This window comes from Rhamphochromis sp. 'chilingali' (assembly GCF_963969265.1).
Source record: "Rhamphochromis sp. 'chilingali' genome assembly, chromosome: 12".
In the NCBI taxonomy this organism is placed as follows: Eukaryota; Metazoa; Chordata; class Actinopteri; order Cichliformes; family Cichlidae; genus Rhamphochromis; species Rhamphochromis sp. 'chilingali'.
Window position 1 is genome coordinate 36,957,745 of NC_137939.1, and position 27,556 is coordinate 36,985,300.

Consider the following 27,556-nt stretch of genomic DNA (forward strand, 5'->3'; position numbering starts at 1 on the left):
CGGTTCACCAACACATGCTCATAAAGTAAAATGTCAGCACGAGCTGCAGAGTGAAGATCCCTGTAGTGGTGGTGGTGATGCACTCAGGCGCAGCTGGCTGCCGGCGGAGCTCACGGGCGCGTCACTGCAACCCCCCCTGGCTTCTGCTCCGCGGCTGCTGAGTGAGCCCTCATCTGGGACTCTCCTCAGCTCTTTCTGGGACAGTGGCGCGGCTGCCCCTCTGTTGGTCTTCCTTGGTCTCTTGTGTTCTGGGGGCCTCTGGATGTCTGGAGTTTTGATCTCCTCCACACCTGCTTCACGCCCTGGAGGACGGGGCTGTGGCCCCCCCACACCCTCTAGCAGATTATTACATGAAGGAACCTTTTAAAAAACAAAAAACAAGCGCGTCCATGCTCACAGGTGTACACACGGGTGATCACACCCACAAACTACACCCTTTTTGGCTCCTACCTCAAAGCACACTGTGTTCTGTTGATCTTATGTGCTGCACAATAATGTTTAACATTTAGTATTTACTGTCATATTCCCATATATCATTGTGATGTTGTTTATTCTATTACTCTTGTTCTCTTCTGCTTGCTTTCTTTTTTCTTTCTCAGCAGGTGATCCAGGTGATTGATATATGCATTTTTTTTTCTCTGCCCGTTCTGTTGGTTTTTGTCTTTTGCCCTTCTCCCCCGTCCCTCTTCTCAGCTGTTTCTCTTTCCCTCTTTCTTTCTCCCCTTCTTTCCCCCAGTCAAGTCTGTCCCGTATTTAGCAAGTGAAAATAAAATAAACAATAAAAGGTGAATCAAATGGACCATTACGGCAAGGCTGGGATGGTCAGTTTGGTAAAGTAAATCCGTTGGGCATCTTTCTTTGCCTTTAGACAACAATTCTGATGGCAAAAGAGCCAAACGGGACAGGCAAAAAAAAAAAAAAAAAAAGTGGTGATGGTGATGATGAAGGGAGTAGATGATGACCAGTAGTTTCAGGCTCATTTCTTAAATTTATGGAATCAGAATTTTATCAAATCAGCATCATTAGAACAGACATCAGTTTCTGTGGAAACCACAGACATGACAGTGAGGGGGAGGAGGTGGGGGCAGGATGGAAACGTGAAATCTGTGGAGGTGGGGGAGGTGGTAATGGAGAGTTGATGGAGGAGGAGCTGGCAGGATGGGGCAGCAGGAGGAGATGGGTAAAGGGATGGGGGGAGGGAGGCAGCAATAGGGGGAGATACATGGGGGGCTTGAAGGTCCGGCTCTGCAGCACCGCGGCCTCTAAAACAAAGAGAACAAAGAACGAGGCGCACCGCCCTCCTCCGCCCCTCCGTGTGAGGCGAGAGACGTCCACCTTAATTGATTTTCTTAATGAAATTCATGTCGGCCGCTCCGCCAGGAGAGAGGCGCAGTTTGTGTACCAAACATGATGTGCACTGACAGGAACAAGCCGTGTCTCCTTTCAAAATAAAATGTGCAGCAGCTCTTTTTGTGTTTGACAGATTTAACATCGTTAATAATCATCACAGTAGCTTTAGAACTGTTTCGACTCCACATCCACACATTTTGCTTCCAGGAGTTTGGACGAGGGCGTGCCCAGTAACATCCAATCAAAATCCTAGAATCTCACTGTGCACCAAACCCGAAGCTCCGCCTTCTTGCACGGTCCAGAGCTCAGCAGCCGAGGTGAGGCGGAGCTCTTCACGACCCGATCCCGATCGAACTTCCATCCACCGAGGTCAACATCGTCATTTACTGGTGGAAAACTGACAAGAAGCCATTTGACTTCTGACCTCTCCTTCGAGGTTAAGGATAACGGTTTCTTACTGCAATTGTTTGAGAGCATCCAGGGATGATACTGTTTAATTATGTAATCTGATTACATGCAAAGCAATTACTTTATTTGGAGAACAAACTTTTTTTCCTTGATGTTACGAAACGACTGAAATGAATTCAGTACGAGAGACGTTTTCATCCACATGAATAATAAAAAGATGAAGGATGTTTGGTGATTGGCTCTCAGGTAGGTGTGGTTTCTTAAAGTGACCCTGGTCCCCTCGGGTCATGAGCCGGGTCAGCGGCTCACAGTAATTCTCCATCACTTCCTGTCTGTGTTTCCAGCGTCAGACAGGACACGATCCGCCGCTTCATCACAAACGCTCCTGTTCTCTGTCTTCCTCATAGTGAAGCTCCATGAAAGACGGTTCAGGGAACTTTGACGGCTGCCCCCTCGCGATGTTGGCGCAGCCAGACGGACGGCTTATTGTCCTGACTTTGTGTTACATAAGCTGCCCACTACCTGAATTAATAAGCTCAAGTCCTCCATCTGAAGACATGCTTCTTTTAATTAAGTGTGTTTGAGCCGCCTGTGTCAGGCCTCGGGGCAGGCGTGGATCCTTAACAGGAGCACGGCGCCGCAAATGTGTGGGGAACATTTGAATGATTCAGTTTTCATTAAAAACAGATGTGCACTTGTTATCCACATGTTCTTGTCACGTGTCTGTTGCAGTGGAGTGTGTTCGTGTTAACACGGACGGTGTGAGTCCCTCAACACTCAGATTATCCGTTTTTTCAGCTCGTGGATCTCTGTGATGTCACATAGACCTGATCAGGTCGGCTTGTGCCTGTGAATGTAGCTCGTAGTAACAAACTGCTTTGATTGGTTAATAAAAGCAGATTTACCGAGTCAGGGACAGAAGCCACGCCCACCTGCTGTTCAAACCTTCTGTTTACAGCCAATCAGTGAAAAGTGTGACTGATTAACAGCAGAGTAATCATAGGCACAGCGTCACCACATGTTTAATCCTTTGTTTACTCCTGTATCACGGGTCAGGTAACCTTCACTCCCATTGGTAGTTCAGGTGGCCACACCCACTGTGCACCCTGCTCTCTGGTCGCTCCGATTTCTTTGTTTTGTGGTTGGCTGTCAGTGAGCCTGTGTCGGATGAACACCGTCTGTGATGCAGGAAGCTCCTTCTGTTTCCTTAACCGTGAAACGTGCTGTATGAAGTGAGCCGGACACGTTTGGCGGCGGCTGCTGATCAGGAACCGTGTGACTGATGAGACACGCGTGTGCCTCAGGGCCTCCACAGACCTTATCAGTTTGTCAGAGTACACACTGAGACATTAATCTCTAATTTAGGATAATCAGGTGTTTGTCTAAGCTCAGTTTACAGTCTCAGGTTAATGTCAGTTAATGAAACGAGCCTTTATGAAATCACCAGGTTTATTATTCGATTGTTGAACTGTAGTATAAACATTCCCACGGCGGCCGATTTACGATGCGCCCTGCTGTTCCCCGTACGCTCGGCCGTTGGGTGTGAGTGGGTGATGGATGCTGGCAGCCGGCTTCAGCAGCTCCGCCTGTCAAGAGGTTCCTGCCGCAGGTGACATCCAGGTGAAAGACCGTCAGGTCTAACGTGGAGGGTCAGGTTACGAGTACGTCTTCTCTACGTGTCCTCGGCAAGTGAGCGGCGAGGCGTTTGATGAGGTCATCATGGCCACAGCACAGTCATTATCCGGTGGAGCTGGAGCTACAACACTTCTGTTTAAACACCTTTAATGCACATAGTGGTGTTTTTGGAACAGCTTGGTGCTCTCCTGGTGCAGCAGCACCCTAACCCTGACCCCAGACCAGCCGTCGTCTTTAACCTTAACTGTCCAATCAGATCGTCACATCCAAACCTTGCAGTTTTTCCACCTACAATCATCATAAACTACAATTACTTATTTATATGTAATATAAATGTAACTTACATCGTCGTTCCGCGCTCTCTTTCTGCTGTTTGTTGCTGACTGGCTAATGATCATTTGGTACATGAAACCTGAGCACAGCCAGAGAGTGTGGCAGTAACAAACATCTGTGCTGATTCTCGTTAGGTTTCTAAATAAAACCTGCATCCGTCTTCGTGTCTGTCTGAAAGGGCCAAATGTTTGGGAAGACAGAGATTCCTGAAAGCAGGGATGTGCTGGGAACAGAGGAGATGAGCTCCGACAGGACGAGGCCTTTTCTTCCGTTTGTCCGGTGGCTAACTCGATTAGCTTAGCAAAGGCTTCGGAGCAGATCCGGCTGCTCTGCTCTGGAAACACACACACGAAAACCAGCCATCTGAGCACTTCTACACACACACAGTAATGTGTGGCTGGTGCAGCTCTGGTTTCTAATTTTACTCCCACAGTGAAGCAGGCTGCTGTCAGTGATGGTTTCCAGAGTTCAGGGAGGAAGTGGACAAAAGAGACTCAGGACCCTGAAGGGAAACACAGAGATCCAGTTTATAACACGGGCTCCATCACGTCACCTGCTGGAACATCGTGGCGGTCAAGTGAGATTTTGTAGTTTTTCTTCTGGAAGTTGTAGTTCAGACACCTGCAGTCCCGTTACCGAGGAGTGTGAGGAATGTTTGCTTCCTCTGAGGTGGAGGAATGGGAATAGTGAGATCATTTGTTGGTCTGTAATGCTGGAACAAACAGAGAAGTCAATAATAAAGTCAATTCAAGTAGTCACAAATACCACAGAAGAAGAAGAACAGGAAGAGACGCTGTTACAGGGCCTTCTCCATACTCAGGCTAACGTTGGTCTAACCGTCAAACCTGAAACCATCAGCACGAACACAAAGTGCAGCAGGTGACCTGAACAGGTGACAGGTCAGCTGTCAACAAAGTCTCAGCAGTTTCCTGCTTTTTCCACGAACAGCAGAACATCCTGATGGTTGCTGTGGCAGCGCTAACGATGAAGAAGAAGGCCTCTCAGCTTCAGGATATGGGAAGAGTGAAGAATGTGTTTCAAATGGGTCTTAGATGCTGGTTTGGTGTAAAATCGAGGCTGACTGGCTGACCTGCTGCGCTCTGCAGAGGTCGTGTCGTGCGCTGCCGTCACTGTTCCCTTCGTGCAGACACAAAGACGTGGTTAGCATTGTTGGGACGAGCACACGGACAGAAACAGATGAGAAGCAGCGCGGTTGCTGGGCGACAGCTGGACGCTCGGCTTGGTTTACAGGAGGAAATATTTCAGGATGCAGTAATTTATTTTCCACTAACTGATCTCTGCAGGGACAAGGAAGGGCTGTGGGTCGAGAAACCCGGAGCCTCAGAAAGAACGATTTACACCACATCTTCCTCATTTGCTCCTCCTCACCACCCACTGCTCCCTCTTCTTTCAAACCTTCACATGCTCCTCTCACCCTCCTCATCCTTCACAGCTTCAGCTGCTCTCGTCTCCGAAACGTCTCATTTTAATCTCCTCTGTCCAATTCGTTCTCCAAAGCTCACCTCCTTCCTCTCCACTTTCTCCTCCTCTTCGTCTTCCGTTACTCGGAGTTAATCTCTCGTTTCCTGCCATCTGTAACGACCCACGGAGGTGTTTCTGATGGGACGTGTTGGTCAGTTTTTAGTTTGCATCCTTACTTTAAACCACAGGTGTGCTTGACTGCTGTGGAGCAATCATGCTTCCTCCTCCTCTTCCTCAGTTTCTCTAAGCCGCCTCCGTTGTTCTTTGGTGGAAGTTAAGGTTCTCGCTGCTTCTCTCACTCTTCTCCTTTCCTGTTAAAAATAGACAATAGAGGAAGGAGGCTGTTAATTATTCATCTGAGGTGCACTATACTGTTTTTACACCTCTCATAATCTTCAGTCCTCCTCGTCATCATCGCCATGTTGAGTCTGGGCTCAGTTTGGTTTTTCTGAACATTTTTTGTTCAACGTCTCTCGTAGTGATGGAGAATCATTGGATTACTTTATTCTGTGTGGGATGGTTTGTAGCTCATCCATGTTGGTCATTAACCAGCTAGCCCTAAAACAGAGAGTTAAGGGTCGGATCTGATCCTGAAAACCATCAATTCTCTATAATTTGAAGGTCTTAATGAGACTGACGCAGTTATTCTTGCGGGTCAAACAGCTAAAGTTAGCTACTTGTGTTAGCTTACCTGCTGTAGCGTTAATGAGCAGGCTAAGGCTAGCATATGAAATGAAGTGATATGATGTGGTGGAAAAAAGTCTTTGACCAAATTTGACTTTAGTGTCTTTTTATCTGTGTAAGAAAACAGTGCTACAGTGCTTGCTGCTATTAGCTAAAATTAGCTTATAACAGTGAATGGAGTGGCCCTCCGTGAGTCAGGTCTCCAGTGGCTAATTTTAGCTAGCTTCTATGCTAATGTAGACAAATTGCTACCTGCCTAACTTGGCAGCTAGCTGGCTAACTGTACTGTGCTCTCTGTCTCAACCCTGTGTAAAGCCTCTTTAGCTGTTAGCTTGTGTGGAGTGTTGGACTGTGTGTGAGTCGGTGTTTTGCTGGGAGCCAGTGGGTGGTGACGTTAGCATTGAGGCACTCGGATCATAAACGTCTGATCTGTTTAATGTTAACATAGTAAATATGACAGATTTGTTAAAAAGCAGACAGAAGGAAAGGCAGATGTCGGTCTGAGCATGGACACAGAGGTTAAAGTGTGTTATTGAGTTTGTGCGATGGCTCCAAACCCTGTTTCAGTGTATCTATCAGGCAGGAGCGCTCGAGTTCATTTGTATGGAAATGAGGACGTCTCATTACTGAGAACATTAATAAACAACACACACACAAGGAGAAGAAGCAGTTCGAGTTAGATACAAACTTGTACTGTTAATAGTGATTTCCAGTGTGAGCAACAACAACAAAAACTACACAAATCCACGTTAGCGTTAGGCTGCTGACGTCATAGATGCAGGATCACGACCTTCAGCCAAAGGCAGGAGTTGTAGCCCTCACACAGGACACGGATTTTTACTTCCATGATTTTGTTGGATTTGCTGACGGGAAGAGAAATCTGGAGCGACCTTTAACCTTTCAAAGACGCCGCACTGTGATTGTTCCATCTTTAATTAAAATGCTCCAAAAAGCTTCAACAGCACAAACGCGGTCCACAGGTCCAGCTTAGCCTAGCAGCTACCTGTGTCACCACAGGGGGCCACGCCCCTTATCTTGTCAGCAGGTGAGTTATGTTAGCATTCTGCTCTCGTACAGGTGAAGGCAGGAAATGATCTATAGAAACAGTTTGTACTGTAAACATTGAACATGGGACTGACTCAGTGCTGCCTCTGCTGGCTGTCAGAGGAACTGTAGGTTTGGGTGCTTTTATACTGGCTTCATTCTTTTGCTGCTTGATGACACACAGAGAGTCAGAGACACAACTTCCTGTCTGTGCACATCGCCCAGATCCTGAGGAAAGCTGGACGTGTATAAAGGTCCTGTGGGAGGAGCTGAACTGTCAGTCACCTGAGAGCTCAGTGACATCAGCAGAGCGAGCCTTCTTGTATGTGTGTCAGTGGCGTGCAGGGACTTCCCCCTGTGTAGCTGGGCTGCTTCCAGTGAGCGTGTGCAGTCATGGCGTCTGCGGTGAGGATGCTAATCCAGCACGACGAGCCCGGGGAAACTCCTCCTCCGAGAGCTGTCGTTAACAGACAGATGTGGGTCGGTGCTGCCACACAGACTCATGCAGGAGCTGCAGCGGTCGCACAGACTGCATCTTTAAATGGAAACCCTGGATTCCCCTGCAGTGTTTCACCGTTTTATTTCATTATGCAGCCGCAGCACAAAGTGCATCAGCTTTATTTCCTCTAATGCTCTGATTTAGCTCCAAAAGCCCAGATACACGCTCACCGCTGCTTCTTGGCCCTCATCATCTTATCAACAGCGGCTCTGTGAGTGAGGAGAGCACCGTGACCTCTTAAAGTTTCATTTCCACTCAGGTGAATATTAAATACAAGCCCACTAATATTTATTGAAGCCCTTTTTGCTTCATTCATCCTGAGTGCGTGAAAGCTTTTTCATTTTCTGTGCGAAGCAGCTGAGATTGATTCCTTAGATCTAAACATCTCAGTTTAAACTCTGCCTGCACCTCGACCTGCCTTCTGTGGGAACACTTTAGAGCAGTCAATGCTAACCGCGTCACGTGAATCAATGCAGAGACAGAACTACATTTATATGAATGCATCTATGTTTTAGCAGCACGCAGGAATAACCCGTGTGTTTGTGCGTTTGCATCTGTGTTGTTGGCTTTACGTCATTCGTGTTCTGCTGTCTCGTTATTAGCTCAACATTTTATGCATCGTGTTCCTGCTCCGAGTTTTGATGTCACTGCGATGTTTCTGAGGTCTCTGCTCCTCGCCTCAGTTTGTAGAACATCAACCTTCTTGGCTCGTTGTCTGTCGTCTCCTTGAATATGTCCGTAACAAGCAAAGGCGGTCGTAGTGCCTGAGATCTAATTATGGAAAACGCCGGGATGCTGATTCCAGCTTTGCACGTGTGTTTGATGGCTGGGACACAGTCAGGAGTAGCTTCGCTGCTGACAGGCAAAGCTAATAATCATCTCATTAAAATATAACGAGACTCGAACCGCCTCACATAACGTGGCACTGTGTGGGCACACGCTCGCTGTTTGGATCCCAATAAATCTGACTTTCATGTCGGGCTCGGAGCGTGAAAGCATTTGTAAGCGTGGGTAGAAACGCCTCAGCGTCACCACCCAGCGAGGTGGTCATAACCTGGTAGCTCATGCTTCCACCTGTCCGCTGTCTAACAGCACGTTAGGGCAGGAGTCTCCATCCTCCAGCTCTTCTGGAAGCAGCCCCTGGCTCTGCTTCTGGTCTCCTTCCAAGAACCTCCCAGAAACACCTCACCTGGGAGCTATCAGCGTGGAAACATCTCAGCTGCCTCCCTTCAGTGTGGGTGAGCTCCTCCTGAGCGGCCGAGCTTGAAGGCCGACCCGGACGCTCTCAGAGGAAGCTCGTTTGTGCTCCTCGTATACGCGATCTCATCCTTTCAGCCCCACAGCTCGTGGTCATGGGTGAAGGGGGGGAGGAGGAGCTGAGGGTCTGCGCCAAGCCCAAGGATAAGATAAAGAAGGATTATTTTGATCTGTGACTGTTGTTTTTTGTGGGAAAAGTCGAGTGGAGACCAATTTTAAACAACATCACTTTAACCCTTTATGACAGGTCGGAGCGGGCGCACTCTAAGTATTTTTAAATCCCGGCAGCTCTGCAACCACGTGAGCTAGCGCAATAATTTTTGCATATGAAACCGGAGGAGTTGTACTTACATCTGATGCCATCAGCTTGTCCTCGGTCACCGTTTCCTTCCACATGTAGCTTTGCAAAAACTGCATAAAAAGCACTTGCAGCAACAAAAACATAATATTCCAGAAACATGTTTGCTGATCTGATCAGCTGTTCGTAACACTTCCTACATTGGAACAGACGTCAGCGCGAACTATCGCACGTCCGCCGTTACCTGCCCGAAACCGGAAGTGACGTCATTTTCACGGGAAATTTAGTGTTTTCCTACAGAGATATGCTGGTGTTTTTAGAAGTTTATTCCGCTTTTTTGCAATTTACGGAGTTACTATGGACCTAATGCAGACATATTATTAACATCTGGGATGTAATGGTTGTATTGATGTATAGCAACTTGAAATGCTCTGAAAAACGGCACTACAGCCTGTAAAAATACAAAGATAAGCTCTGGCGGACTTTGGTAGGTCTTAAAGGCTTGATGTCCAAAGACACGGTCTGTGACCATTTTAAAAAATCAGAATAAGCAGGATTGTAATATTAATAATAGTTTAATGAGATCTGCTGTGTTTCCCAGCGTTCTCCGCCTGAGCCGAGGTGTATTTGAGTATTTGAGGTGGAGGAAAAACAGCTCAGAGAAACGTCGGCATGCCGCTGGTGCTGCTGGCGAGGCCTGCAGGTGCTGCTCGTGTTGTTTGATTTGGTGTCTCGCTCTCGCCTCCTGCTCGCTGTTTGCTCTGATGTTTGGGTTAAACCGCGGGAGCGGGCGTCATGGTGGATCCCACGGATGCCCACATCGACAAAGAGGCAAATAAAGAGATTAAAAACGGTTTCAAACGGCAGGTAAACACAGTTTGATTCATCCAGGTGACTTTAAACAGGCATGCAGAGTGCTGTGGGTTATCAGCAGGGAGGCGGAGCAGCTCATTGGCGAGGTGTGTGTGCTTGTGGAGATCACAGACGTGACTCGTGACACACGTCCTGCTTGGGGGCTGTTTCTTGTTTTTCTCTAATAAATCTTTAGATTGGTTTGTGTCACTAACGATGCATCGTCGGCTGAGAGGGAACGTGTGTGATCCTCGTCTATTTCCATCTTTCATCCGTTACAGAAGACGCCAAGAATATTTGTTGATGTGGAGATGGACCGAAACCTGCCTGCTTGTTCCTGGATCTCAGATTCAGTTTCTCTGATGATGTGTCAATTTAAAGTAAAAGGGAAACACAAAGTGACGCGTGTCATTTACTCAGAGCTCGTTCGTCATGAAGCTTGAACCAATCGTCTGCTTTAAGTTTGCAGACAAACTTTATGGAACAGTTCTTCTTAAAGCAACACTTTAACTTAAACTCCTCCTGATCTCCCGTCATGGATCACCTGCCTCAGGGCTGGATGCTCGCATAAACTCGCTTTGTGAGGGGCAGCCAATGGGGAGAAAGTTTTCTTGGAGGAGGAGGAGCTAAATCAGCTTGTTTCAGACAGAGGATGAAGTGAGCAGCTGCAGGGGGGCTCAGTGTGAGTTAAAGAAGGATTATTTCAAACTGTGACTCATGCAAAGCTGCTTTGGGAGAGAGCCAGAACACACGGGTAGAATTAGAGCTGGGCGATATATCGAGTTTTTAAAAAATATCAATATAATTTTATACGAGATATAAGATGTGACAATATCCTTTATATCGATATAGTCTATGTTACGTTATAATTAGAGTTGTGGAACCACAAGTTTGCCTCTCTTTCGTCCACTTTTGTCTTTACGCAACGTTATTCGGCCTCGCCTCTCCTTCACCGAACACAACTCCCCCTCCTCCCCCATCGCTTCACCTGCAGGCAGCGACAAGATGGACACGGCAAATCTCCGTTAACGAGTTACTGCGCATCGGCCCGTGCGTGGGGCTGGACGGCATCAACGTGTTAACGAGCTAACCGCGCTAACGAGCTAATCACGCTAACGAGCCAACCACACTAACGCCATGCAGCCCAGACCCAGACCATGAACCGATTTTAGGTGGTACACGGCGCTCAGCAATCTGTCAAAAAATGTTTTAGTACGACTTTGGTAAGCGATGGAGCTGCACCGCTTGATGGATTGTCGGAGCATTACAGCTACCGAGGAGCCTCGCGGAGTGATACATACTGTGCTTCGACGTAATATTACAGTACTGTGTGTGTATAAGGACCATAAATGGCACCTGTAAGAGACACGTTAGATTAGGATTAGAAGAGGATTTCAAACTCCAGGCTGTCGGTCGCGCAGTAGAAGTTGTGAACAGAGCTGCTGTGAAATCTTTGTTATTACGCTCAGCGTCTGTTAGTTTACATTTTGACTGCACAGTTGTGAGCTCTTTGTTATGCACAAAAACAACATTGTTTTCTTTTATTTATGGAGCATTATTATTTAATAAATGCTCATAATTTATTTTTGAGTAATTTTTTCATGTGCATCTGTATGTTAATAAAAGTGCCCGTGTGACATCTGGGACGCAGCTTTGACTAAGAACTCTCTGTTTGTTCTTTATGGCTTAAAAAAATATCGAGATGTATATCGTATATATCGCCATCCAGCTAAAGAATATCGAGATATGAATTTGGGGTCATATCGCCGAGTCCTAGGTAGAAGTTTAGTTTTTGCTTCTTTCGATTTTGGTCGTTCCCACAGTTGGATTACTTCAGATTTTATTATTCCAGATGTTTATTTTTTGTAGCTTCAGTGTGTTTTTCTCGTCAGGCTGATGCACCGATGCATCGGCGCCGCTGATGCTGCTGATTTCCTGTGTATTCTTAAATATTCCCGTCTCTGTAAATGTCAGCAGTACTTTACACCAAAGCCTCGTTTGCAGCGGGGCACGCATCACTACATGTAGCTGTGCTTGGTTTGCGAACGCGATTGGCTGAGGCTGGATGTGTGACCGTGCTGTGTCTGTGTTTCTCAGGATGACAGTTCAGTGAGCAGCGAGGAGGCCGAGATGAGCGAGCCCACGTGGCTAGCAGCCGATCTGGGAGCAGCGTCAGACCTGAGCCCATCGAGCCACGGAGAGAGGATGCGCCACAGTCCGCAGAACGCCCACAGCAAAGAGGACGACGGTAAGAGCGGCGTCACGCCCGCCGGGCGCTGCGTTTGTGGAGATGATGTGTAGGTTTCCTTTGAAGGCGTGCGGATTATCTGAAACATGCATGTGTGGACAGAGCAGATGGTGATCAGAGAGAAAAGCTCCTGTTGTGTTCACTGCTGTTAATCCCTGCAGCGGGTTCAGGAGGTCACACCAGATAATGTGCTGCGCTGAAACATCTCGCTGAAGCTTCTCCTGCGTCACCTCGTGTGATGGCGGCGCGCCGGCGCCGTCTGCTGCTGAATAAAGTGATAGGAAACAGGAAGCCTTCCACAGGTGGGCCGTCCTAACGAGGTAACAGGATGTTTTAGAGGCTTGCTATGATTGGTGTGTTTGAAGCCAGTGCTGCAGTCACATGATCCTCTCACACCTGTGCAGTTGTTGTGACATCACTTTGAGCTACGCCCACCTGAAAGACCAAATAACGCCTTCTTCCACCTGAAGATGATTGTGTAGTTTTGAGAGCTGCTGAAGACGAGGACGTGTAGAAACTTCAGGTGGAAGTCGGCAACATTCAGCTTTTTGTTCCGGCCATGCTAAGCTAACACGCTCGCGTCCTCAGACTTCAGCAGAGACCTTAAACCAAACTGGAACTTTATTCATTAGAAACAACGTGGAAGCTTCATCCTCAGTGTGACGGAGCAGCCTGGTGTCTCGCAGGTACTCTGGGAGTGATGTGGCTGAAACATCCTCGAAGAGTTTGTCTGTGTCGCACCTTCACCTGTCCTCCTCTTTCACGTTACTCCTTTAATAGGTCCTCCTGCTGTGAGGAGCGCTCACTTTGAAGACACTCGTCTCCTAATGCTGCAAGAATACAGCAATTACCTGCAAGTGTGTGTGTGTGTGTGTGTGTGTGTGTGTGTGTGTGTGTGTGTGTGTGTGTGTGTGTGTGTGTGTGTGCGTGCGCGCCGCTCATCAATACACAGCACTGAACCCTGAGTCTGATGTGAGGAGGGTGGCTGATCTTCATCAGTCTGGCCTCTTTGCTGCAGGAGGAGGAAACATGTTTGTGATTAAACACTTAATCGTGGCTTTTTCCAAACAGTAACCATCACAATAAACGTAACTTTGTGTAAACTGAGATGTTTGCGCTCTAACACACTTTGATCTTTAGTGGACCGATTTCTGCTTTACTGTGCATCTATTTCTGTATCTATTTACCCCGTCCATGATTATTGGGTGTGGCGTGGATTGGAGGTCATTATTTTACCGTCTAAATTTATTCTCTTCTTCACTTTAAAGACGGGGCCAGAATGGATTCTTTGCCAGGCCGATAATGGTCCCCGGGCCTTATATTTGACACCTCTGCTCTGTGGTATATACAACAGTAGTATATTGTCCCTGTGGGCTCCCTCATTATCATGCAGTGTGTATTTGATCAGACAGGAAGTCAGGGGCCTGGACAGGAAGTCAGGGGCCTGGACAGGAAGTCGGTGTCTGCTGTCCTTATTAGAAAGGTTAACGAGGTGCTGTAACGTGCAGGGACGATGATGATCATTTTTCATGCTGTTTCTTGGAGACGCCGCCGCGCTGAGTTCTGCTCAGGTTAGCTGTTAGCTGTTAGCATATTGTTTGATGCGTGATGTCATAATAAAATAAAATCCACCAACCAATGAGGCGCGCAGGTGGAAGCATCATCAGCGCTACAGTCCCTGTTTCGCCTGTGTCTGTGGTGCTGGTGCTGGGACTGTTTGGAGAGCATTGCATTGTGGGAGAGAGCCAGCTGGAGGCGGCGAGCTGTGAGCCTTCAGTGGGTGGCGGAGTGTACAGGGCCTTGTTATTCAAAGGTCAGTGTGCTGCCTGCACCTCGCATAGACGCCAGAGCAGCGGCGTAGGCGTCCAAATGCCACCGCACTCAGAGGAGCGGCGAGGGTGAAGTGGCTTCCTGCTAGAGTCCGATCCAAGAGGGAAGCGGGCAGAAAGCCCCCCCGGCCTCTAACGCACAGCAGGAATCTCCAACACGCTCAGACGGGGGGGGCTCCGATCGCCATCTTCTTTAAAAGATGAAGAAATCCTGATCGTCTTTCACGTCAGTGCGAGGCCCGTCTGTGTGCTGCCTGTCAGTTTACCATCAGGAGAGCTGTGCAATTGTTATCGGGCCCCGCCCCCGGCGCCCTGCTGCTTCTACACTCTCATGGAGCTGCTCTTTAAAGTGAAAGCGCCACTATTTTAAACTCGTGTTACTGCGAGCGGCGTCGGCGCTCAGCAGCGGCTCTTTGCTCTGACGGCGAGGAGATGGAGGAGCTGCAGCCAAACAGCTTGCGCTTGATCCAACTCGCCGTGTTAATATCAGGTGGGCGTTTCCTCAGCGGCGAGCCATCAGCTTGTTTCTGCACTGCAGACGGAGCGCCCGCCGTGTTCAGGAGCAGCCAGTAAATCACCTTTAAAAGCTTCTGAGCGCCACCTCGACTTCTTTTCTCCTCCGCTCGGCTTTACGGCTGAGGTGGAGAGCTTTCACGATTGGTCCAGACTGACGGTTGGACACCTGCCGCCGAGGCCGGCCGGGTTCAGGAAAAACGAGCGTCGACAGACGATTGCACGAAGCAGCCAGCGAGCACGTGCGGTATCTCAGCGGGAGGTTAGAGGCATCAGATTAACAAAGAGTCTGAAATAAGCTACTATGTACCATTTCTCACTACTTAGACTCAGCCATGGTTAGTGGGTGACTGAGTTTAAAGAAAGCAGCAGCACGATGTCCTGATGAAACCAACATGAACGCAGGCGTGTAAAGAACGTGTCCTTCGTCGTGTGTTGTATGAATCAATCATGTTGGTGATTGCGGGCTCTGTCAGGACAGTCGTGCTCTGAGGTCCAGAGCGTGGGCTCCGTCCAGCTGTTTGTATCTGACAGTTGTGATATGAGAGCCGGTGGCGGAGCAGCTCTGCAGCAGCGTCAACCTCGACTCGGGCTGTCTGTGTAAATTTATTCAGCTGCTGCTGGAGGAGACGACCACGGCCTGAGCTCTCGGTCATCTGCGGCGCTCTCTGAGAGGCTGCTGCCCTCTCCACATCGCGCTGCCTCCGAGGGGAGTGCGTCCCCCTCATAAGTGGCCCCTCAACTGCCTCTCGTTTCTGGCTGCTAAGCGTCCTCTTCATCCCTCCCCCAAAGCCGCATCCACACCAGATCCTCTGCTCTGCTGACCCGCCCCCTGGCTGGAGGACGAGGATGAAGAGGGCTCGTCAGGAGATGGAGTTGACATCACAGATCCTCTCCAAAGGGGACGAGCTGAGGGTGGAGAGGGGAATGGAGACGGGGCAGGAGGGATGATGAGAGTGACATCAGGAGGAGGAAGGGAGAGCATGAACCTGAGGAGCCAACATAGTGATCACATGACACACTGAGGTGGAAGCTGCTGCTGTTACAGATGTTCCAGTAAAGTTTCCCTTGTTTGTGAAGGTGCTGCACAGCTTCATGTTGTTCTTCAGCAACAAAGAGCAGCTGATCTTATTGATCCTCCTGAGAGTGGAACCAGCCTCACCATGAAACATGAAGACACAGCTCAGAATGAACAAACTGCTTTCACTGCCACGACAGATCCACGGCTGAGTCGCTCTGTTTTACGATCATTATCAAACACTCCGACACTTCAGTGCCCAGTAAGGGGACGGCTTCTCCTTCCTGCCAGCTGTTGTACCTGTCAGACTGTGCAGCGTCCTGCACGAGCGAGACGAGCGCTCAAAGACATTTGTGTCTCTGACTGAGGAGAAAATCGAGTGGAAGCGACGTTTTCACGCTATCCTGTGTAACAAAGCGGATTAGAAAAGCAGTTATTTAGGCCTCAGTATGCAGATGCTCACTGACACGAGGACTGCTGGAGTTAAGGGGCCTCGATATCGTCTGTGCTGCACTTGCTCCTAATATTTCACCTCCTCTTCCTTTTGTCTGGCTGTGGTTATTTTAGTGGTTATGTTCCCTAGTTGGTGTCCTCGATGCTGAGAGCCTGCCTTTGCTGTGTCCAGGGAGGAGGATGGACAGGTAGGACAGTGGGACAGGTGAGCTGTGAGGAGGACGGGCAGGATGAAGAGTGACGAGGAGCAGAGTTCACCTCCGTGTGTGTGTGTGTGTACACATCCGTTCCCCTCTGCCTGGTCAGATGTGGCGCAGCGGGAAAGTAGGCCGGTGGAAACAAGTGACAGGATGACTTTGACCCCCCTCCTGCAATCAAGCTGGGGGAGGCAGTCTGAGGATGAGGGTGCAGGATGGATTGAAGGGTGGAGGTCAGGCATGAATTGGAGGCAGAGCAGAGGAAGGAGCATTAGATTAAATCCTGCGTACCTCCTCCCCTGGTGGAGCCGGCACATCGAGACATTTCCTGTATAAACTGCAGGGTGATCGGAGCGCTGCAGGAGCCTCGATGGACAGATCAGATTTGCTCCATCTTTGATCTGTTTCCGATCATTCACTGGAGGAAACTTCAGAAGGCACTTTTGCCACAGCAGGAACCATCCTGGTATCAGCTGCAGACTCTGAGACTCCTGATAGAAGCCTGAGGTCTACCCAGAATGCACTCTGTGAAGTTTCCTTCAGTGAATGGTCAAACATCAGGGTGGTGGCGCTCTGCGTCACAGGCACGGAGCTGCTGCAGGTTATTCAGGCTGACGCTCGCAGGGCCAAAGCAGGGAGCAGGCTCCGGTCGGTAGCACAGCTCAGATGGTGCTCAGCTCGGGGAGCAGACGCGCTGGAGACATCGTGGAGGAGCGACCCGCCTCAACGCAGTGAAAATAACTAAAACACAAAAAGGAGAAGAAATCAATAAAGATGAAGAGTTTGAAATGTTGTAAGTGTGTATGTGTGTGTGTCTGCTGTGCCGGCTACAGTCACTGCTTAATTATTAATACACACACACCTTGAAACTAAAACATGCTAAGAGGCTGTGCAATTAATATTAGCTCCTCCCCAAACACACACACACACACACACACACACACACACACACACAGATCTCAAATCAAATCACTTTTATTGTAGCATCACATGTGCAGGTACATTGGTACAGCACATGTGAGTGAAATTCTTGTGTGCGAGCTTCACAAGCAACAGAGTTGTGCAAAATACAAGAACGGCTACATCTGAAACTAATAAATATATGTACAACATATAATATATATATACACACACTTTGTTAGGCTGGAATGAGCTCCTGCTGTGTCTGAGCACAACCTGTTGACGTGTTTGTATAGAGGTGTGTGCATGTGCGTGTGAGTAATTAGCTGCAGCCTCCTGCTTGCCTGTAATGAGCTCTGCTAGAGACTCGACACTCTTTAAACAAGCGTCTGACTAAACCTGCTGAGCTCTCAGAGCGGCGTGGGCTTGCAGCCTGGTGTGTGTGTGTGTGCGCGCGTGTGTGTGTGTGTTGCACTGTGGGATGTGGAGCGTTTTGTGGAAATGGCCTAATGGGGTTTGCAGCGGCGTTGCAATTTTCCCAGCCCATTATTGTGGCGCTCACTCTGAGGCTGAAAGCAGCTCTCGGGTCACTGATGAGAGGATTCTGGGAAATGCAGACGTCACTAATAGAAGAGAAAGCTGATGGAAAATGTGTCAGAGTCACTGCTCAGAGGACTCTTCATCACTCTGTGATGGAGCAGAGATGGATCAGCTGCTCTGAGCAGTGTGAGGCAGAGAAACCAACCACCAACTCGCCTGTTTGCATCATCAGGGGCGTGGCCTCTGTGACTGACAGGTGGATTGGGACATGGGCGGCTGTAGCTGCCAGCATTTTGAATGGCATCGTGTGACCAATAACATGGCTGCTGTGAAGTCACTAACAGAAGGCGGAGCTCCAGCCTTTCATGGAGGCGCTGCTAACACGTGGCAGCATGCGGCTGACGGCCATCTTTTCTGGTTTTTATGTGACGGAGAACATCACGCTGAGCCCGGGAGCCGGAAACCTCAACCGGTTGTTGTTCTGCTCTCTGTCGTCTTCGGCGAGCGATAGAGACGGTCTCACATCCGCCTGACCTCGGGCCACTCCGGGGGAAGGCCTGTCTGCAGATTCGCCGTTCCCCTCCGAACGCTCCCGTGACCTTCGCCCTGTCACAGACGAGACTGTTTTCAGTCTCCGTCTGATTGCGTGCGGTGGAGAGCGATGCTGAGTAACAGGAAGGAGTGTTAGTCATCGCTGGACTGTGCGGTCTCACACGCGCCGCCATTGGCTGCTTTTTTCACTCCTGAGAAAGGAGAAGCTACCTGCATGTAAAATATTTCGCATTTTCATATCACACGTTTCACAAGTCCAGCAGAGGAAGAACCCGAGGGTGACGACGGCGGATGTTCTGCACGTGTGCAGTCAGAGCTCGCTTTCTGCTGACCGCGTCCTTACTTTTGGCGTCTTCGTTGTGCAACTGATTTACTGCACGAGTAAAGACGAGGTGAACGCTTGTCCACATCGCCGTCCTCGCTCTTATCTGTGAGGCCCCGCAGGTCACCCCCCAGGTGTGCCTCCTTATTTTATTACACTGCCTTAAAGTGTGTGTGTGTGTGTGTGTGTGTGTGTGTGTGTGTGTGTGTGTGTGTGTTATTGTTTTATGGTGTTTTATGGTTCAGAGGACGTCCAAAGGTTGGCTCCATAAAGTGTCCCAATCTGAAATTTGTACCCATTGTTATCAGCTGCCCCCCTCAGAGGGAACATAACCCCCCCCACCCCACCCACACACACACACACACACACTCACACACACACACACACACACACAGACACACACACACACACACACACAGACACACACACTCACACACACACACTCACACAGAGACACACACACACACACAGAGACACACACACTCACACAGAGACACACACACACACTCACACAGAGACACACACACACACTCACACACACACACACACACACACAGACACACACACTCACACACACACACTCACACAGAGACACACACACACACACAGAGACACACACACTCACACAGAGACACACACACACACTCACACAGAGACACACACACACACACACACACACACTCACACAGAGACACACACACACACACAGAGACACACACACTCACACAGAGACACACACACACACTCACACAGAGACACACACACACACACACACACACACACACTCACACAGAGACACACACACACACACAGAGACACACACACTCACACAGAGACACACACACTCACACAGGTGAACAAACAACTGCTTGTTGAAGTGGGTGAGGGGCGCTGTGGGGGAGGTTGACAGGAGGGGGGGTGTAACGAGCTGAAGGACGAGGTCACGCTGTCATGTCTAAGCCGCACACGTGTAGCGAGTGTCTGGCGATGGCGGCGTGTCCGAGCATCAAGGCCTGTGATGCTTTTGTTCTGCTGCTGATTTCAGTAAAGGCTCAGTTCAGACCCTCAGCTCGCCGACCCTTACACCGTCAAATCAAACGGCCAGCCCTGACGAAGTCCATCTCCAACCAATAATTGTGACGTGGCGAGCTCCAGAATTCAGGTGCTGGTCCGCTCGCTGCTGTGGGCGGAGGCTGGCATCCTGATGAGATTTCAGGAGCACTGAATGTGACCTCCACTCCTCGGCTGCAGCAGAAATGGTGGGTGGTGTTTGAGGGCGGAGGTGTTGGGGGTTCAAACGGCTTCAGTGTCACAGCAGTGCTTCTCATGTCTCCTGAGCTGCGGCGTGTTGGTGAGGAGCTCACGCTCGTGTCGGCGGGACACTGATGCCCGTCGCTCCGTCACACGTGCTTCCTCCGTTATCCCGATGAGTCGTTCGAGGCCGCCAAGCCGCTCGGCTCCAGCTCGTCATGTTCCTGTGTTAATGCTCCGCCCTCCTCATCGCTCTCCGTTGTTCATGTTTTACTTCTCGCCGTGTGAAAACACGTGAATACGTTCAGAGTCGAGGCCGCTCAGTCGTCCTTCGGCGCTCCGGCATTGTTCTGTGAACAGAAGCGATGATACGCTCGGGTCAGCCTTTGTGGCGTTGTGTTGTCTTCGCTCCTTTTCTCTCTGTTCAATGTCGTATCTATTCACGCAAACACAAAGTGCGGCGCTCGTGTCCTCCCTCCGCCCCCGAGCGCCGCTTCCACGCAAGCTTTCTGCAGCTTTTACTCTCAGGAACTTTTTCAGGGACGTGAAAGTTGGTGTAATGAGGTGAGACACAGGGGGTCGAGGTCCTCGGGGGTCGTTGTCCTTCCTGTCTCGGGGGCTCAGGCTGAGCTCTGATTGGTTCCAGGACTGCTCGTCCACTTCGTTCTGAATACGATGGCTTGGTTCTGCTTTCATGTGTCAACGACGCCTTCGGTCGTTAGAATCATGTGAGTGTCGCGCTGTTCCTCAGGTGCATCAGGACCAGGTGATGGGAGGTGCTGTATCTGCACCAATGAGAAGCGAGAGCTCACAGTCAAATTCCTGCGTCGAGCTTCAGCCCACACAGAAGTTTCATCTCCACTTCCTGTCTTTGATCGAGGATCAGACCACATTTTATCTTCCACCTCAACTTTGTGGTTTCACTGTTTCATTTATCTCACACACACACACACACACACACACACACACACACACACACACACACACACACACACACACACACACACACACACACACACAGAGGTAGGTGTGTGTGTGTGTGTGTGTGTGTGTGTACAGACTAAAGGCGCTTCATTGAAGCCTAATTTGAACTAAAACTGTGATTCTGGGAGTCCGGTGACGTGGGCGGTCAAGATGGCAGCTTGAATGGGGAAGCTCCGTCACAGCGGCAGCTAATTTGCATTGGACTTAGAGCATTACGCTACACAGCACTTACAAAATATAACCTCAGGACAGTGGGAAGCTTGAAGACTCTTTGTGAAAGCTCAGAAATGCCGAGTCACCAACAAAAACGTACGCTTCGATGGCAAGAAGGCGCTAGCAAGGAAACCTCGGCGAGAGCTAATGTGCACCCGCCCTCACCTCCAATGTCGGATACTATTCAGACTGCTACAACTGAACAAATGGCCAAAGACATTGCAAGTATTTACGTGCTACTTAAGGAAACCTCCGAGACACAAGAGAGCAAGCTGAACGCTATCCAAACTGCTACGAGGGCAGTGGAGGCTAAGCTAGCGGATATGGCTACTCGAATAAGCAACACTGAGTCTCGTTTAGATTTCCTTGAGGATGCTAGCAGAGCGCTAAAGGAAAATCCTCCTGCTACTAGTGACGAGGTGAACGCTCTACGACAGAAATTAGACGACATCGAAAACAGAGGACGGAGGAACAACCTGCGCTTCGCCGGCTTTCCAGAAGGCTGCGAGGGATCGGACGCTCTAGCATTCGTGCGCAACGCGATCCCACAACTCCTGAAGGTCGACTTCCCGGGCGGGCTGGAGATTGACCGCGCACACCGCAGCCTGGTGAGACGCAAACCTGACGGTCATCCCCCGAGGGTCATCATCGCCCGATTTCTGCGGTTCCAGGACAGGGAACAGATCATGGAAGCTGCGCGGAGGCTGGGACAGCTGAACTGGAACGGCCACCGCATTATGATCTTCCCTGACTACTCCAAACTTGTCACGGACAAACGAGCGGCATTTAATCCCTGTAAACGGCTGCTGCACGACAGGAAGATAAAGTTCTCCCTACTGTTCCCAGCGGTGCTGGTGCTGAAAATGACGGAGGGCAGACGTGAGTTTACTGACCCCAAAAAAGCCCAGGACTACATTCTGTCTTTACCTTGAGTTATTTACAGTCAGGGCTTGGATTTAAACACTACCCTTTTTTTTCTCTTTCTTTTCGCCCTAGCGTTAATTAACACGCTGTACACGCTATACTTTGCACCTCTTAACTGTTTAGTTTCAATATTATAGGGCTTCACAGCTTTATTTGATTTATTCAGTTGTGCTACTTTTGAGAATACAACACAATCTGCTTGGTAGAGAAGCTCACTAAGACTGTTAAATTCCTCTTTTAGTAATTCAGTTGTCATGAAGCCCTTTTCAGTTTGTCAGGGGACAGTGCTAACCAACCTGCATAGAGGTCTGTTCAGTTAGCTAAGTCCCAGAATGACTGTTTTCCTCATATTACGACGACTTAATATGCTGCTGCTGCTGGCGACGGGTCCTGTTTATGACTGTTCGACTGGTTAGAGTCACGGACCATGAAGTTTATGTTTTGCTTTCTGGGGCTCATAGCCCACCTGAGGGTGACTAGTGTTCTCGGTTGCCCCAGACGTATCTGTTTAAATGTTTATCAGTTGTTATTTTTATTTACTTCCAAACCCCCCCATTTTTCTTACAGCCAGCCTTCCAAATATTGTCCACTCGGTACTGAACTCCTGGTTCTAATAATAAGTTACCCCACTGCTATGCGTCTGATACGTATTGCATGATGGCGAATAAGCAACAAAGGGCCCTTACTTTGATGACCTGGAATGTAAAAGGCCTTAACCATCCAATCAAAAAAAAGAAGATCATGACATTTATCAAATCAAAAAAAGTTGACGTTGTCTTTCTTCAAGAGACTCACTTGTCTCCCCAAGAGTCAGATAAACTTTGCCGTGATTGGGTGGGTCAGGTATTCTTTTCGTGTGGCAGCAGTCAGAGTAGGGGTGTCGCAATTTTAATTCATAAGCAGTTACAGTTTAAATGCTCCCGGATGGTTAAGGATGAAGATGGGCGGACATTGCTACTCTTGGCTGAGATTCAAGGCCATAGGATGATTTTAAGCAATGTCTATGCACCAAACATCGACGACCCCACCTTCTTTGGAAACTTGGAATGCAAAATTAGTGATATGGGCGACTACCCAATCCTGATAGCAGGGGACTTCAATTTGGTCATGGATGATATACTGGATCGAAGCACTCCCTCACAGCGACACTCTAGATCAGCTTCGGTCGCTATAAAAATGTGTAGGACCTTGGGTTTGGTGGACGTATGGAGAGTATTCAACCCATCCACCAGAGATTACACCTTTTATTCTGCCCCCCACAACACTCTGTCAAGAATAGATTATTTTCTTGTGTCAAATTCTATCATGCCCTCAGCAATGTCCTGCTCTATTGGTAGTATACGCGTTTCTGACCACGCCTCGGTGCTCCTGCATCTGAGCTCATTTGGTAGCCCCCCCAAGTCTCCCAAATGGAGGCTAAACTCAACCCTTTTACATGATCCCAACTTTTTCCACTCCTTGAGAGAGCAGATCAATTCTTATATAGAAATCAACCTCTCTACAGCTCCCAGTGCGGGTGTAGCATGGGAAGCTTTGAAAGCCTTTATTAGAGGGTTCATCATCCAGCATGCCTCATATAAGAAAAGAACTGCTCTGTCCAAGCAGATAGACCTGGAGAGGAAGATTGCCATAGCTGAAGCCGCTTTTAAGGCAGACATGAGCTCGGCAAATCTGACCCACCTAACTAGACTTAAATATGAGTTTAACTCAATTTTGACTCAGAAAATGGAGTTTTCTCTATTTCGGGCAGAAATACTTCGAAGATGGAGATAAACCTGGCAAACTGCTTGCAAGATATATTAAACAAAAAGAAGCTCAGACTATCATAGCAGCAATTAGAGCACAGGATGGCACTATGGTGTCAAAACCCTCTGAAGTGAATGAAGCCTTCAGAGATTTCTATATGCAACTCTACTCCTCAGAAATACAAGCAAACTCTCAGGAAATTAACAGTTTTCTCTCCCCCCTCAACCTCCCAACTCTCTCTAGGACACAGGTGGACTCCCTGGACGCCCCAATTTCAAAGGAAGAGATCTTAAGGGTAATCAAAAATCTCCCAATTGACAAGGCCCCTGGGTTGGATGGGTTTACAGCAGAGTTTTACAGGAACTTTGCAGAGGAGCTCTCCCCTTTACTCCTGCAAATGTTTGAGGAGGCCCTGGATAAGGGCAGCCTGCCACCAACACTGTCAGAGGCACTTATTTCCCTTGTCTTAAAGAAAAACAAAGACCCGCTTGACTGTAAGAGTTACAGACCAATAAGCTTGATCAATTGCGATTGCAAAATTTTAGCCAAGTTACTAGCAACCAGATTAGATAAGGTCATGACTTACTTAATACACCCCGACCAAGTTGGCTTTATTCGGACTCGCTGCTCTGCCGATAATATTAGACGCCTAATTGATATTATGTGGGCAACCCAGAATAAATCCCCTACGGGGGACTTTTCTCCAGCTATAGCCCTCTCCCTAGATGCAGAGAAAGCATTCGACAGGGTGGAGTGGCGTTTTCTATTTTGTGTAATGGAAGCATTTGGCTTTGGCCCAAAATTCATAAGGTGGGTCAAACTTCTCTACAACAATCCGAGAGCATCAATACTAACGAACCGTATTATATCACAGTCCTTCGACCTCCACAGGGGTACAAGACAGGGCTGCCCACTGAGTCCTCTGCTTTTTGCTTTAGCTTTAGAGCCTCTGGCAGCGACAATACGTAGAGACCCTGATTTTCCAGGTATCCAGGTCCACAATAATAACCACAAGTTGATGCTCTATGCCAGGGGTGGCCAACCAGTCAGAGACCAAGAGCCACTTTTTTTTTTACTGTGTTACCGCAAAGAGCCACATCATACGCATGGGCACACATGAACATCACCCATCCTTTCCTCCCTCTCTCTCTCTCTCTCTCTCTCTCTCTCTCACACTCACACACACACACACACACACACACACACACACACACACACACACACACACACACACACACACACACACACACACACATCTCTGCTCAGCCAGATTTATTGTAAATGTCACACACCAACATGATAATGACAGAAATGGACTCCTACAGTACTAAAACCACAGGCCAGTCATTTTCAACAATGAACATTGTGTGCACTGTCTCACACACACACACGTTTGAAACAGACCGTGCAAATATTGCCAACTGAGGCTTGTCTTGTATATCACAACTCTCATCCAATGCGACACTAAAATACTCACATGCTTGAAGGTCAGAGTGCAACTGTGATTCAATAGCCGTGTTAATGTCCGATATTCTGTGTTCAACAGTGTGGCGGGACAGTTGGACGTCTGATACCATGCGTTTTAATTTGTCGTTTTCAGGAGACAAGATTTCAACAACATCACTGAGGCATTTTTTAACGAACTCCCCTTCATTGTATGGCTTTTTAGCCCGTGCAATGTTCCAAGCCAGCTGATAGGATGCGAGCGTTATGGTCTCTGACCGCTTCGTAAATTTTTGGAAAAACTGTATCTGCTTTTCTGCCTGACTTTTCAAAGTGGCCAACTCGTGCTTGCGAAGTTCAGTCCCTTTTGGAAATTCCTGGTCGATGTTAGCATGGAGTGAGCTGAAGTGGCGCTGAAGATTTGAAGCTTTGAAATGCGCTAATGACGTCTGACATATAAGGCAGAATGGCTTACCATTGCGTTCAACAAAAAAATATAAACTCTCCCACTCTGTTAAAAACGTCCTGTGTTCATCTTCATATTTTCTTTTTGCTGTGCATTTTTTTCCTGCCATTTTAAGGGCGAACTTGCTCCTACTGGGAAACTTTGCGGTATTTTCATCTCACACACATGCGCATTTGATGAAAATACCGTATTGAACTCAAGCGAAGCGAACGCGCACATTTTAAAACAACAACATAAAAAAAATCAAAACACAAACATAAACTTTGATATGAACGTAAGAGCCGCATGAAACCAGGCAAAGAGCCGCATGCGGCTCGAGAGCCGCGGGTTGGCCACCCCTGCTCTATGCTGATGACGGCCTGGTCCTAATATCACAGCCTGAACGATCTCTACCTGCTCTCTTGAGAATTATTAACCAGTTCTCTAATATATCAGGATATAGAGTAAATTGGTCAAAGTCTGAAGCGCTCCCTCTGACAGCCTTCTGCCCCAAAACCCTGTTCCAGCCGGGGGATTTCAGCTGGCCTCAGACTGGTATTAAATACTTGGGCATTACATTCCTCCGTTTGTTATACAACATAGTTCAGGCTAATTTTGAACCTCTATTGGACAAGTTCAGAACCGACATAATTAGATGGTCCCCTTTGTTCCTCACCCTTTGGGGTAAAGTTAACATCATCAAAATGAATTGTGCTCCAAAATTTAATTACCTACTACAAACACTCCCGCTAAAAATCCCATCAAAATATTTCCATCAATTTGACAGATTATGCAACCAATTCATACGGAACAACAGACGCCCTAGAATAAAGCTTAAAAAGCTACAGCAGCCAGTGGAGTCGGGAGGCCTGGGGGTCCCAAATCTACTATTTTACCATTATGCTTTCAGTCTGAGACACATGGTTCACTGGCCCTCCCTCCAGAACGAGCCCCCCCATGGCTTAGTCTGGAGAGTACTTTGTGCTCACCACTCCCTCCGATGCACATTTTAACCACCAAGCTCCCACCAGATATACAAACCCACCCCATTCTTTCTTTCCTGCAGACGGTCTGGAAGAAGGTGGCCTTGCTACTAAATTTTAACTCCCACCTTCACACTGAGGCTTTCATATGGCTCAATCCCAAACTCTGCATTAATAAATCGCCGTTTTTCTGGAGACTGTGGGTCCAGAGAGGGATACTTGTTCTCGGAGACCTGTATCAGGGGAGGATTCTCAAGTCCTTCAACGACCTTAAAGCACAGTTTCAGTTGCCACAAAGTCAGTTTTGGAGGTACTTGCAGCTCCGGCACTTATTGCTCAAAACCTTTGGTTCCTCCTCCACACCACCTCCAAATATTGAATATCTCAGCTACATCAAAAAAATCTTTGGGGGGGGTCGTGAAGTCTCTAAATATTACTCAATGCTTGTTACGGGCACGAGTAAAGGACTACCCGCCCTCCGGTTAGCTTGGGAATCTGACCTTGGTGTGGCTTTTACAGATCAGGAATGGACTGCAATGTTGCAGAATAGTAAAAAGGTGTCCAGGGAACTTAGAACGAGACTAATCCAATTTAAATTACTACACCGAATTTACTGGTCGCCACACAGACTGTATAGGGCGAACCTCATTCAGTCCCCTGAATGCTGGAGATGTCAGACTGGGGTAGGCACATTGACCCATATGATTTGGAGCTGTCCTAAAACCCAAATCTTTTGGACTGAGATACATGACTTTATCAAATCAACCATACGATGGGATATTCCTTTTTCACCAAGACTATTTGTGTTGGGAGACCCATCACTCCTTAACTATGCTCCACCTAAGGCTGCATTGATGCTGGGGCGTAAACTCATTATCTCCCAGTGGAAGGCCCCTTCCACCCCACCTGTCTCTGTATGGCATATTCAACTAGGGAGACTCGCTGCACTAGAACAACTCTCATACAGGCTCCTGAATAAAGTGGAGAGTTTCCATCTGAAGTGGGATCCATATCTGTCCAGAATAAAACGAACAGACTAGACCTTAGAGTGGGACAGACATTGGAATTCTGATGAAGCACTCTCAGGGATGTCAGAGTGTGGCATGCAGTAAGACCCACATAGTCAAAGGCTGGCTGTTTTTGTTTCTTTTTT

General features: G+C 48.4%; 1 protein-coding gene across 6 annotated transcripts in view; it reads left to right on the forward strand.

The window, feature by feature from the left end:
* Window positions 1-27,556, forward strand: part of LOC308407498 (nucleolar protein 4-like) — a 119,005-nt gene that overhangs the window by 52,617 nt on the left and 38,832 nt on the right. For all 6 annotated transcript variants that reach the window (XM_080899153.1, XM_080899155.1, XM_080899154.1 and 3 more), the window contains one exon: window positions 11,940-12,090. In XM_080899153.1, the coding sequence (XP_080755279.1) occupies window positions 11,940-12,090 (151 nt within the window). The remainder of the gene's footprint in view (window positions 1-11,939; window positions 12,091-27,556) is intronic.